The sequence below is a fragment of the Rhinoraja longicauda genome, chromosome 5 (genome assembly GCF_053455715.1).
Source record: "Rhinoraja longicauda isolate Sanriku21f chromosome 5, sRhiLon1.1, whole genome shotgun sequence".
NCBI lineage: Eukaryota > Metazoa > Chordata > Chondrichthyes > Rajiformes > Arhynchobatidae > Rhinoraja > Rhinoraja longicauda.
In genome coordinates, this window is record NC_135957.1 from 21,298,868 (window position 1) to 21,312,106 (window position 13,239).

At 41.8% G+C, this 13,239-nt stretch overlaps 1 protein-coding gene across 6 annotated transcripts in view; it reads left to right on the top strand.

The window, feature by feature from the left end:
- rab23 (RAB23, member RAS oncogene family) overlaps positions 1–12,056 on the top strand; it is a 28,761-nt gene extending 16,705 nt beyond the window's left edge. For all 6 annotated transcript variants that reach the window (XM_078399022.1, XM_078399023.1, XM_078399024.1 and 3 more), the window contains 3 exons: positions 789–871; positions 3,356–3,445; positions 5,260–12,056. In XM_078399022.1, the coding sequence (XP_078255148.1) occupies positions 789–871; positions 3,356–3,445; positions 5,260–5,393 (307 nt within the window). In that variant the 3' untranslated portion in view covers positions 5,394–12,056. The remainder of the gene's footprint in view (positions 1–788; positions 872–3,355; positions 3,446–5,259) is intronic.
- Positions 12,057–13,239: the final 1,183 nt, after the last annotated feature.

Genomic DNA, 13,239 nt, shown 5'->3' on the forward strand with positions numbered 1-13,239 from the left:
CCCCCTCCCCTCCTCTCCCCCTCCCCTCCTCTCCCCCTCCCCTCCTCTCCCCCCCCCCTCCTCTCCCCTCCCCTCCTCTCCTCTCTCCCCCTCCTCTCCCACAGCCTCCATTCCAAAGATTAGTCTGCCAGAGGTTGAGTTCTTCAACTGAAACCTGAGGTCATTAGTGTGTGCAAGTGGAAGAAAGAAACGTATAAAGTGATTGCACAAATGCAATATAGTTATGAACAATGCACATTCCACGCAGACCCAGAGTATTCCTAGGTACCGGGAAACCATTGGATCTGGCTGTGCTTGACCTAGCCTGTCATCTCAACTTGCTTCCTACGTGTTCCCATAGCTGCTCCTTCGTATCGTCATGGGATCTATCGATCATGTGTGTAGATTCTTCACCCATCCCACAAGGCAAAGCATGCAGCTATTAGCTACTAAGCATCAGGTGGCAGATCCTAGAACATCCTTGCCTCTCCTGCTCATTTTAAACTTGTAATTGCCTAACAAAAATGTACCAATCTCAGTTTTCAAATTTGCATTTAACTGCTAGCCACAATGTAGTTTTGGGGGAGAGTTCTAGATTTCCACTTGCTTCTGTGTATTTGTCTTGTGTTTGTGTTCTTATCCCTTGTAAAAAATCTTAGCAGTGGAAGGGCAACAAATGATGCAGTGGGGATTACATTTAGAGAATGAGGGTAATTTAATGCACATTAATGTCAGAATGATAAAGTACTCAAATTTATCTTCAAAACTATGTATGCCAAGATGTGTTTGACTTTTGATTTGAAATGCAGTGAAGAAGCAGAGGGTCTTGCCAAAAGACTGAAACATAGGTTTTATCGGACATCTGTGAAGGAGGATTTGAATGTGAATGAAGGTGAGTTATCTTGTGGACCTTTTCCATCTAACCTTGCGTTGTGTTGGTGTTCCATCAATTTTTGGTTTGTAATTAAGAATATAGCTGTATTATTATGAGATAACAACGAATTGCAGATGCTTGCTTTCTGTTGGATTCCATCAATTTTATGGTTTGTAATTAAAAACATGGCCTTCTTTGGGTTATTATGAGATAACAAAGAATTGCAGATGCTAATTTATACCAAAGATAGATATCACCTGTGTGATGTAATCTATAATTAATATAAGCAAACTTATAATAACCTTAGATGGGCACAAAATGCTCGAGAGTAACTTGTCACATCAGACAGCATCCTTGGAGAACATTTAGCAAGTGAGGTTTAAGGTCGGAGCCCTTCTTCAGACCTGAAGAAGACGTTTGAAGAATGGTTCTGACCTGAAACATCACCTGTCACCTGAAGTTACTCTAGCATATAGTGTCTATCTATGGTTACTATGAGTTTGTTCACATTAGTTTATAGATTATATCACACAGATGATGTATAGGGTCATGCTTTCTGATTTCTCCTAGGCCTCACCTGTCCCCATCCCCGTAGGCTCTCCATAACTCTGGATTCTTTTATCTCACCAATTTCCTTCATTTTTTCAATGGTGTCAGTGACTTTATTTGTTTCACCTCTAAACTCTACAATTGCCTTCTGGAGGCTTTGAGCAAAGTGGATTGGTAGCATATACTTATAAAATGTGAAGTTTGCATTATTGAGTGCATTGTGCATCTTTTCTTTCGGAATGCTATTACAATATCTTTATTCTAACTTTATAAACTTTAATTTCCTTCAGAGGAAGTAATTGAGGTAAGCACAGTAACAACATTTAAACAGAAACATGGATACCAGGATGTAACCAGGAAAATTGACAGGGGAGAGCCGGTGGATGTGGTGTACCTTGAGTTTCAGAAAGCCTTTGACAAGGTTCCACATAGGAGATTAGTGGGCAAAATTAGAGCTCATGGTATTGGAGGTGGGGTACTGACATGGATAGAAAATTGGTTGACAGACAGAAAACAAAGAGTGGGGATAAATGGGTCCCTTTCAGAATGGCAGGCAGTAACTAGTGGGGTACCGCAAGGCTCGGTGCTGGGACCGCAGCTATTTACAATATACATTAATGACTTGGATGAAGGGATTAAAAGTACCATTAACAAATTTGCAGATGATACAAAGCTGGGTGGTAGTGTGAACTGTGAGGAAGATGCTATGAGGTTGCAGGGTGACTTGGACAGGTTGTGTGAATGGGCGGATGCATGGCAGATGCAGTTTAATGTGGATAAGTGTGAGGTTATCCACTTTGGTGGTAAGAATAGGAAGGCAGAGTATTATCTGAATGGTGTCAAGTTAGGAACAGGGGACGTACAACGAGATCTGGGTGTCTTAGTGCATCAGTCACTGAAAGGAAGCATGCAGGTACAGCAGGCAGTGAAGAAAGCCAATGGAATGTTGGTCCTTCATAACAAGAGGAGTTGAGTATAAAAGCAAAGAAGTCCTTCTGCAGTTGTACAGGGCCCTAGTGAGACCGCACCTGGAGTACTGTGTGCAGTTTTGGTCTCCAAATTTCAGGAAGGATATTCTTGCTATTGAGGGCATGCAGCGTAGGTTTCTTAGGTTAATTCCCGGAATGGCGGGACTATCATATGTTGAAAGACTGGAGCGACTAGGCTTGTATACACTGGAATTTAAAAGGATGAGAGGAGATCTTATCGAAACGTATAAGATTATTAAGGGGTTGGACACGTTAGAGGCAGGAAGCATGTTCCCAATGTTGGGGGAGTCCAGAACAAGGGGCCACAGTTTAAGAATAAGGGGTAGGCCATTTAGAACTGATGAGGAAAAACTTTTTCAGTCAGAGAGTTGTGAATCTGTGGAATTCTCTGCCTCAGAAGGCAGTGGAGGTCAATTCTCTGAATGCATTCAAGAGAGAGCTTGATAGAGCTCTTAAGGATAGCGGAGTCAGGGGGTATGGGGAGAAGGCAGGAACGGGGTACTGATTGAGAATGATCAGCCATGATCACATTGAATGGCGGTGCTGGCTCGAAGGGCCGAATGGCCTCCTCCTGCACCCATTGTCTATTGATACAAAGGTTTAGAAGGACATGGGGCAAATAGGACTGGCTTACATACTAGTCTCTATGATTCGAATGGTTTAAATTCAATGGTTCTTGACATTGGTAACATTTTTTACACATTTTGTGCAAAAACAATCTGTTTCTCGAGGTGAGTACAGTCTGAAGAAGGGTCTCAACCCAAAACGTCACCCATACCTTCTCTCCAGAGATGCTGCCTGTCCCGCTGAGTTACTCCAGCTTCTTGTGTCTATTGTTTCTCGAGGGGAAATGGACTCTAAACAAAAGCATGCCAGAATCATGTGCATCGTACTCAGATATGACTTCAAAATGTATCCCTATGATTGTGGTACGGTTCAAGCTCAAATTCCTCTGTCTCTACAGTTTTCAAGTACCTGGCTGAGAAGTACCTTCAACGACTGAAACAGCAAAGCACTGAAGAAGAACAAGTGCACAAAACAAGCAATCGCATCGGTACACAGTGCCTCTTCTTAAGCTGCTGCTTCTTAAACATATGTATTACATATAAAAATAACAAAGAATTGTGATTTAAATACTGACAATCTGAAGTGTTACATTCATCCGAACTGTCCAAGACATCCATTGATAAGGAGGCACCCGTCTGAGACTGGGATAACTAAAAGTCTAGAGAAAAGATTTTCATCGGGAATTGCAATTCAAATATAGTATGTATGTCTACTCTAACTATTTCCATATTGTTCAAGACATCCATTGACAAGAAGGCACCCATCTGAGACTGGGATAACCAAAAGTTTAGAGAAAAGATTTTCCAGATTGTATCCTAATTCTCTCTACTTGATTGCTTTTATTGACACGTTTATTAGCTCCCATGCTCTTATGCTTTTGAACCTTTCATTCCGAGCCTCTCCAGTTACTAGTTTCCTTCCGAATCATTTAGAATAACAATTATTACTTGCAAGAGGAAGTAATTTTGTCCATAGTACTTGATTGAGTTATCAATTTTGTCCCCTGCACTGCTATTTCACAAGAACTGCGTGTTTGTCATTTTGTTTCTGAGCTTGTATCCAGTTGTCTTTTAAAATTTACCATTAAATCTGCCCGTCAGCCTTCACTTTTACAGATTGTAACCACAGGCCATGTCCTGTGCTATCCATCACACATGCGTGCCTGATGTTTAATAGCAATCTTGCCACTGAATTGCTGCAAAAGCATCTTTCCTGAATTGAACATCACTATCAAAGCATCTATTAAGCTTCTCTGCTGCTTGGAGAACAACCTAGTTTTTGTGTCTATCCACCAAACGGAAGCCTCAATACACTTCTGGCAAATATTTTGGATTGTATGTGGGTCATTGTCCTTCCATTCCCCTTTGGGCAAACGATGGTTTAGATCTATGTAAATTTTTCACAGCGAAAAACTGTTTTAGAGCAGTGGCCAAGATATACTCCATGGTGCATCTCTGCTGAAGCTGTCTTCTAATTGCCTTAATTTGTATGAGATTTGCGAGCAATATAAATTGGATATTTTATGCTAATTCTGACAGACTAATGGCTAGCTTACAACATTCTGCCGGTACTGCATTTGTACCATCAGCCTACATTGTGGTGCTCAAGACGTTTACATTGTGGGGTTGCTACCCATTAAGCCATGAATGAAATTCAGGCTCTGTTTAAATGGGAGCAGAGATAACAGGATTTAGAAAGCATCTGGTGGAAGAATGCGATTTGAAACTGGAAAATGCACTGCTGATGTTTAAAAAAATATCCTCCACACGCCCACACCGTCAGTCTTGAGTGTGCAACTGTGGAAACAGTCTTGTGGCTTGCTGCTCTGCCGGGGTAGAGATGGAGACAACAAGCAACTTCAGATATCTTAGCAATGTTAGCGGAGACTGTTGCTCTGGTAGGAGGATGGGAAAGTGTTGTGTTTTGCACTGATTGCCTGATCTTGACAGGCATGGGGCCTGGGCCAGGCATTTGGCTGGAGTTGGGCTGACAGTGGGAACAGTTAATTTTGAGGAGATTCTGGTCTCGCTGGGAATTTGGAAATTATTCATTCTCATGATGAATTTCGGAGAAGATTATGGGGGAGAGTGGAGTGGAGAATGAAGTAGTGTCCTCTTTTACAAAAGACTTCTTGTACAGTTTGGGAGCAGGTTTGAGGAGGAGTTTTCCTCTTGGTATTCTACCCAAGTATAGTGTAATTCAAAGGAAGAGTTAATGACTTGCACAAAGTGAAAGCACAATAATTGACAACGCTACACGGCATAACACAATCAACTGCTGAAATTCCTCTCTTTCCCGCAGGAGTATTTAACACAGCTGGCGGCAGTCATTCTGGCCAGAACTCAAGCACGATAAATGGCGGCGAGGTGATCAGCCTTCGGCCAAACAAGCAGAGGACCAAGAAGAGCAGAAGTCTGGTAGGCCGCTGTGGGTGACTCTCATCATGCACTGCACTGCACTGCAGAGTCGATGTTCATCATGTGTACAACCGTTCCGATCAGTAAGGGGGTTTTAAATTTAGATATTCTGATACTTCAATGGTAGGTTATAATTACGGATGACGCAGTACTTTGCAAACCAACAACTCTGCTTGTGCGGAGGCTTTCAGAACACTTAATGGGTTGGACCTTGTTTGGAGAGAGTTGTGTTGGTTGAGGAGAGTATTGTCCGTTTATGAACAGGGCAGGCGATCGCAGGTTTGTCTGATTGCTGCAGCTTTGTATGGATTGCTCCAAGTCTATAGATTTGTTTGCAAGTTAATCACCTGCTACCTTTTGAAAATCAGTGTGATCGACTTATGTGACTTCGGCCAGACCTACTATAATGTCTAACAGGAGGGCAGCAATGAATATAAAGGGATTGATTGGCAAAAGCTCTATTTCAGGAGAGAGGATTGACCTGACCGAACCAAGGATCACGAGTTCAGCTCCCAATGCTGCCCTTTAGGGAATTTACCTTTGCAAAGAAAAAAAGTTGCAATGAATTATGAAAATCTATTGTCATTTGAACAGATATAATGTAAACATTGCCATTTGTGCTTTACATTTGTGGTGGTTAATTATCGGAACTATCTCTGATGATTTGTGCAATATTTCAGTGTTAACTGCAGCCTGAAGCAGGATATTTTGTTACTAGTAGATTTTTTTTTCATATTCAGATGTTTTGAGTTGATTATTTGGACAATTTGTACATAAAAAAAAGAATCACCATTTGATATTCGAATGTTTGTATTCTGAAATTTGCTGGTTGAATGCTTAAGACTTTTTTTTTCTATTGAATGTTAAATCATGTGTGTCGGTTGTGAGCATGCGACATGAATATCATTTCCTGAAAGGACCTCCTTATACAGAGCAGGAGTTATGCACTAGTGCCAAGTCAGTACTGCAATTATCGCCCCTGCCTTTCATTGTCCTCGCAAGAACGTAAGAAATCCCACACCATGTTCCTAAATGACTTGTGGCTGGTGGCTTTATCTAAAGTTGCTATGCTTGCCTGCTGGAAACACTACAGTAACCCTACCTCTCTGTGTAGCCAGGGATCTCGAGTTCATGATTTAATGATTGTTGTTTCCCTGTGACTCTTAATGGGGTTAAATTTAAAAAAAGAAAATATGCGAAATAATAAACAAGTCAGGCAGCAGCTGTGGAACGAGAAACAGATGAGGATATCCAACCTGAAACGTTAACTCTGTTTCTTTCTCCACAGCTGACTTTGAGTGTTTCCATGATTTTCTGATTTTATTACTGATTTCTAGCATCTGCTGTTGCTGATTTTTCTTTCTTCCCCTGGGGTTGGCATTGCAGAATCTAGTTTTGTGGTTAATGGATGACACTATAACGTTGTGAGGTTTTGTGAATTTTAGCACTATCTGAAGATGCTCTGGACATCTGGCCTAACTCAGATTTTGAAGAAAAAGCATAAAGCAGAAGGTCAACAGTTCTGGCAAACTCATGATATTGAATCTCCACAGCCACACACCACTCCAGCCCACCCCTTACCCGCAACCTCCTGGCAGAGGCAGAAAAATCCAGCAGGTAATAAGAGGGGAAAATCATGCTCCATTTGCTCAGTGGTCTGGAAGACGCAAGGCCTGATGTCTTCAAATTTTTCAAGTTTGAGTATAACATGGGTGGCACAGCAAGTAGAACCATTGATGTGCACTTTCAGCAATCTGGGTTCCATCTAACCTCTGGTGCTGTATGCATGAAATTTGCATGGTATCCCTGTGACCTTGTGGGTTTCCGTTGGATGCCCTTGTTTCATCCATATCCCCCCAAAAAGTGGGTCGGTGGGATAATCAGCTACTGTAAATTACCCCTTGTATGTAGTTGAGTGGTAGAATCTGGGGACTGTTGATGTGAATGCAGAGAGAAAAAAATGGGGGGGATTAGTGTAAATGAGAGATTAATTACGGACTTGGTGGGCTGAAGGGGCTGTTTCCATGTTGTATGATTCTAACCATTGCTGGAAATCAGGCATCTTCAATAGGGTATGTCCCATCCTGCTCATTCTAGATCATGCCAGAGGAATAACATTGGTTCTGCATCTCCTATTGTTCCTCTGCGGTGTTTCTAGACAGTGATTTAGGCTACACACTAAAATCATATTATTCACTAACTAACTACATGACCGCTTGCAAGAACACAGAAATCCAACATTCAGAAATCCCAAAAAGTAAAGATTTAAAAAACGCTGAACTTTAAAAAAATCTTAAACGAAATTCCAGGAAATGATCAGGACAAGCAGCATCTATGGCAAGAGAAAGGGAATAAACATTTCAATTCAAACTGCCAGAGCAACCAATACTGCCTGAATTGTTGACTGTTACCTGCAATTTCTGTTTTTTGCTCCCAAAAATTGAGTCTAATATTTATATCGGAGCTATTTCATCTAAAATCAGAGAGAAAGTTGGCCTAAATGATGAGGTTCATTCTGCCTTTAGCCCACTGATATCCCACAGATGATGTATAACTTTCTTCTCTATAAATTAATTCCGGAACAAAGCTGTGAGACCTGGAGTGGAGGCAACTGACCTGCGGCAGCTCTATGTTATTACCCAATCCGGTCATGTGGGCAGCAATTATAGATGCCTTTCTTGCTGGAGTAAGAAACAATATTAATTTGTGGCCAGAACATGTGGACTTTGCTCCTGAGGCTTTGTTCTGTTGCGAGTTAAAGATACTGGTGAGATTTCGGGCATTGGAGATAATAGTTTAGGTGAGCATTAATTTGAATGGTTGATTTTTGCAGCTCTTACATTGCCGATCAGATCACCTTCTTCAACCACCGTTGGTTTGAGAACAAACCAGTCATTGAAAGGTGGTTTGCACATAATCATTGTCTCTGAGGCATTGAGATTCCCAATTATTTAATTGAGGGTAAGGTTTCAGATTCTGATCTTTAAAGACTCCAACTTTTGACAAGAAAAGTTTATCTTTTAAATATCATTAGTGCTGGTGGACCTGTTTACTCACAGTGCCGGAAACCCGGGTTCAACCCTGACTATGGGTGCTGTCTGCGATTTGGACATTCTCCCTGTGACCACGAGGTGGGAGAACAGGGTGTTCCCTGCTTTCCCCCACATCCCAAACTCGCAGGAGTTTGTGGGTTAATTGGCCTCTATAAATTGCCTCTTGGTGTGTAGAGAGTGAGAACGTTGGATAACATTGAACGGGTGATTGCTGGTCAGCATGGACTCAGTCTACCGAAGGGCCTGTTTCCATGCTGTATCTCTAAACTAAACTCAACGACAAGGTGTTAAGTCACTGCATAAGAATTTCTTTAAAGAGTTTTATTACAAAGCTGTTGTATGTTTGATATATATATCTGAAACTTTGGGCTGTGATTAAATGCAACTGGTGTTAAACCGACCTGTTATTGCTGTCAATCTCCTCAGTTTTCTTCCGTTAACTGTTTATTTCAGGTCTGCAACTCTGAAATTGAAATGTTCAGTGGGTTCATTGGTAATTGGGTGCTGGGGATTCAGGCTATTTGGAGACAATTTAGCCAATCTATCCCCGAATACTGATTGCATCACTGCTCCCCACAATATTCCCTGTTGGTTTCCCAAAGACAGACTCTTCTCAATGCTAATTCATTTGCACGCAGCCTCGCTATGAACTGCAGTGATCAGAAACATAGAGCATGTGACTGGGACATCCAGCTGGGAGTATGCTTTGGGAAACTTGACTCCAGGGTACCAGCCTGTAGCTCCCTTCATGTTGCTGCTGTGACATTTTGCACAGTTTGTTGGCATTATGCCTGCACATTATTTGGATATGCAATTTGGATATGCAATTGCCCTGCCCTCTGGTCAGTGGAGGGCTTGCTGTGGAATCATAAGAGCTGTTCAGCCCATTACATGTCAGTCAGCGTTCTCCTAGAGATTCCAATTAGGCTCATTCCCTTTGCATCTAATATCCAATTAGACCTATCTCTTGTCCTTGAATTATTTTCCCCTGATTATGAGTACCTTTTCCCATTGCATGGTATAAAATCCGTTGCCATGGAACCTGCTTCCACTAATCTGCACCCAGATGTGGGCCAGAGCACGTCTTGCTGGCAGCCAGACTGATGGCAGAGACTCGCAGCCAAAGGCTGGAGTGCCTCTAGAAAAGGTACAGTGGAGCGGCAGCCCCCAGCTTTCCGATGGCTGCGTGGGGTCAAACTCCTACAGCTACGCCATGCTCCATCTGGCACAAGAGTGTTTCAACCCCAAAATAGACATTTGTAAAAGGACACCCCGTGGGCTGGGAGAAGTGAAATCAGGCAAGCAAATAACTGGCAAGGGTCTTGTATGTGTAGACGTCAGAGCCCGTTCCAGCCTTCTAATTCAATCTGATAAATTTCCAGACTCTTCAAATTGTTGAATAAAATATTTTCCATTCCGATCCAATTAATGTATGAGTACTATAGACAAGATGGGTTGCCGTGTGTGCACCTATCCTCTGGCCCCTCCTTTCAACCCCCTCTTGTGAGAAGTCCACTTAGACCCTTGCCTGGCTTTATCATGGCATCTCCCACACCACTTGTTTTGGTTTTTTTGCCCATCCCATGAATCTCTGTTCTCTGTTTACCATTCTTCCTTCTGTGGGAAGAGTTTTCCCCAATTCACTCTGAATGTTCCCATTGAACCTCCTGCCATTCTCTGTTCAACAGAGGAAATGAGGAGAGGCAAGGCAAGGTTTCATTTCAATTCCACAGCACAAAAGCAGAACATTTGGTCATGCAGGTCTTTGCTGGTGTTTCTGCTCCTGCCCCACTACATCCTGCCCCTTCGGCATATGCTACCATTCCTTCTCTATTACATATTTACCAGCTTCCCTTCACATTTATCCAACTTTCAGCCTCAGCTACTCTACATAAAAATTCCCATTCCAATGTCCAAGTAAAGAGGCTTCTCCTGGACTTGTTCTAAATTTACAACAATTAGTAAAAGCCACCATGCAACATTACCATACAGGAACAGGCCCTTCAGCCTGTGACATCTAGGACTATCGTGATGCCAATTTTAAACTGCACATGATCTTTATACATCCATTCCCTGTCTGTTCATTTTTCTAAATGCCTTTTATACATTACTATCGATTTTGCTATTTAGACTCCTCTTTCCCCTCCCCCCCCCCCCCCCCCCAAACCCACTTTGGAACCTTCTCCAGACCCACATCATGTGGATGAAAACCCGAGATGCTCTCTCAGAATCGTGAAAGGAGGAATAGCTCCCACCCCTCATCGAGGCAGTGACTAGTAAAAGGTATGGGGTACTAACTCTTAGATTGATTAGTAGGACTAGATGTTACAATCCATAAGGTTTGCACTACAATTGACTGGTGTTGTTCTTGGGGGTGACCACTAGGTAATGTTGCTACCATTCAAACACATCTTCGGTTGTGTACCTCAACGTCACTGGGTGTTTCGGCCTTTTATCACAAGACACCCTCAGTCGAGGCAGGCCCACCGCAGGGTGATCAGACCTGGGTGTGTGTCTTATGGTTAGCCTCTAGATGGTCACGTGGCAGCCCAGACAGCATAAAAAGCAGTGAATGGAATCAGGGATGTAAAACAGAGTTCCTCCTACTCCAACCCAACACTGGCTCAATTCAAGACACTTGCATATCTGTTCCATCTGAAATCAGCAAATTGTAAGATCTGGGATTTAATAGCAGGGTTTATGCATTGCCAAATACTGCACTTACTTAGCCACCCAGGTTCTCTCCAAAAGGGAAAAACACAAGATCAGTGGAGGAGAGCACGTCTCTAGGCTAACCATGATCAATAATTTTAAGCCTAGACATAAAACCCAAGGGCTAACTTTCTGATGTCATACCAATTGGAAGTGCCCATTTAAAAATACAAACACACTGCCTAGGTTAGCTTCGGCTTAGTCATACAATCTGCATCATAATTTCCAGTCACCTTGAAGTTCTTGAACTATTCCCTGTTTGCTCCTGCTGATCTTTTGTTTTTTTATACAATTAATGGCCTATACTTTTTAAGCAGGATTTAGTTGTGACGCATGAACTTTTGAAAACCGGATTTAGTTGTTATGCATGAATAGATTTCCAACTGATAAATTAAGCATAAATGCTGCTGTGTATTTTATGCTGATGGAATCATATAATAAAAGCACTGAATTTTATTGATGGCATGAAATCTTGGTTTTGATATGTGATCAGGTACAGTAATGCACTGCATTGGAACTTCCCATTACACATGGAGCATTTTATTAATGATTTCAGAATGGGTTGTTCCATTTGCAAAGGAACCAATTCATTATTGAAACATTGTGCTAAAGTGATTGTTCAAGCTTACCTATCACCCTCCACTGTGATGAATATTGAGATTTCCCAGCATTCTAGTCCTAATAAGTTGTTGCTGAATTTATACTGAAAACTGTTTTTAAAAAAATCAGTTTTGTGGTCAACTGTACCCAGTAAAACGGTTTCTTTAAGTTTCTTATATTCATCCTTTTTCCATTTCTCCAGCTGCTGTTATGCATGTTTCTGTTTCAAAGTGCCACACTAAAAGTAATCTCACTACAAACTTAGAACTGTTTTTTAACTGTCATTTCTATGTAACAATTTTAATTAAAAAAAGCCCACCAAATACAAATTCTTTGTTGGCTATTATTCTCCCAAATATATTCAACCAAGAGCATTCACTGCAAGGGCCTCGCAGGCTGTAAATTGGGATCCTTGCTAATTGATCCTGCAACACAACCTGAACTAGCCACAACTGTTCATTCTCAGTGCATTAACCACAATCCTATGATTCCCTTGGGACAGGTATCTCGTTTTATGGTGGTGGAAGACTTACTGGGTCAGGAAGTGTTAAACAGTTTACTCATAATTTCTAAAATTGTTTATATTTTTTGAGATGAACATTTTGGTCATATGTCACGCCAGCTGGCATCGCTGTGGTAAGTGACACGGAGCAGTTATTATTTTGAGTGGAGGTGGTGACAGGTAGCGGGGAGCAAAACAGATGCAATAAATTTTAAACCTTTGCTACAGTTAAACCCTTTAACTGCACAATATATCTTTACAAATATGGCACGGAACCACTGTCAGATCAATGTTAAATATGCTGTAAAAGGTTCCATAATAAGGGGGCAGTATTTCCAAACAACAAAAGTAAGTCCAAATGTACCCCTTCCTTCATGTTGAGCAATGTGGATTTTTCTGGGAATACTCAGATCATTGAGGACTGAAATTCTCATTGGAAACCTATGAAATTAAGTGTCATAGCCTTGGCTCCTGACTTGGTTATGATTGTTTGGTGCAACTGTAGACAGGACCAATTACCTGTAAACATGGGGATAGATTCTTCTAAGTAATTGCAATGATGCAATTCACTGCAATTGTGCCTTCTCCCCATAGCACCTGACACCCTAGCAGGTGGAAGGTAGTTCAGTCTACAACTGAAATGAGAAGCTGCTGATTCAGAGTGAGGGTTACCTCCCATGTAACTGCAGTCTTTTGTTATTCAAATTGAGTGTTGCAGCAGAGTCTGTGTTTATTTGGGATAAGGGCCCTGCATGGTATAACAGGTCACGGGGAATGATCATTTGAAGGAAGGAACAGGCTTGGAAAAATGAGGCACCAAGAGAGGGAGTGGGAACCGAGGCAGATTATTGGGACATGGGACACAGAGATGGAGCTAAGTGTTAAATTAAGGGGCAACAAGGGAGGGAGTTGGGGATGGTACCAAGGAAGAGAATGAAGGCATGGGAATGTGTGTCTTTGTCTACAAGTGTGGTAGTGTGGTGATGTTAATGTATGT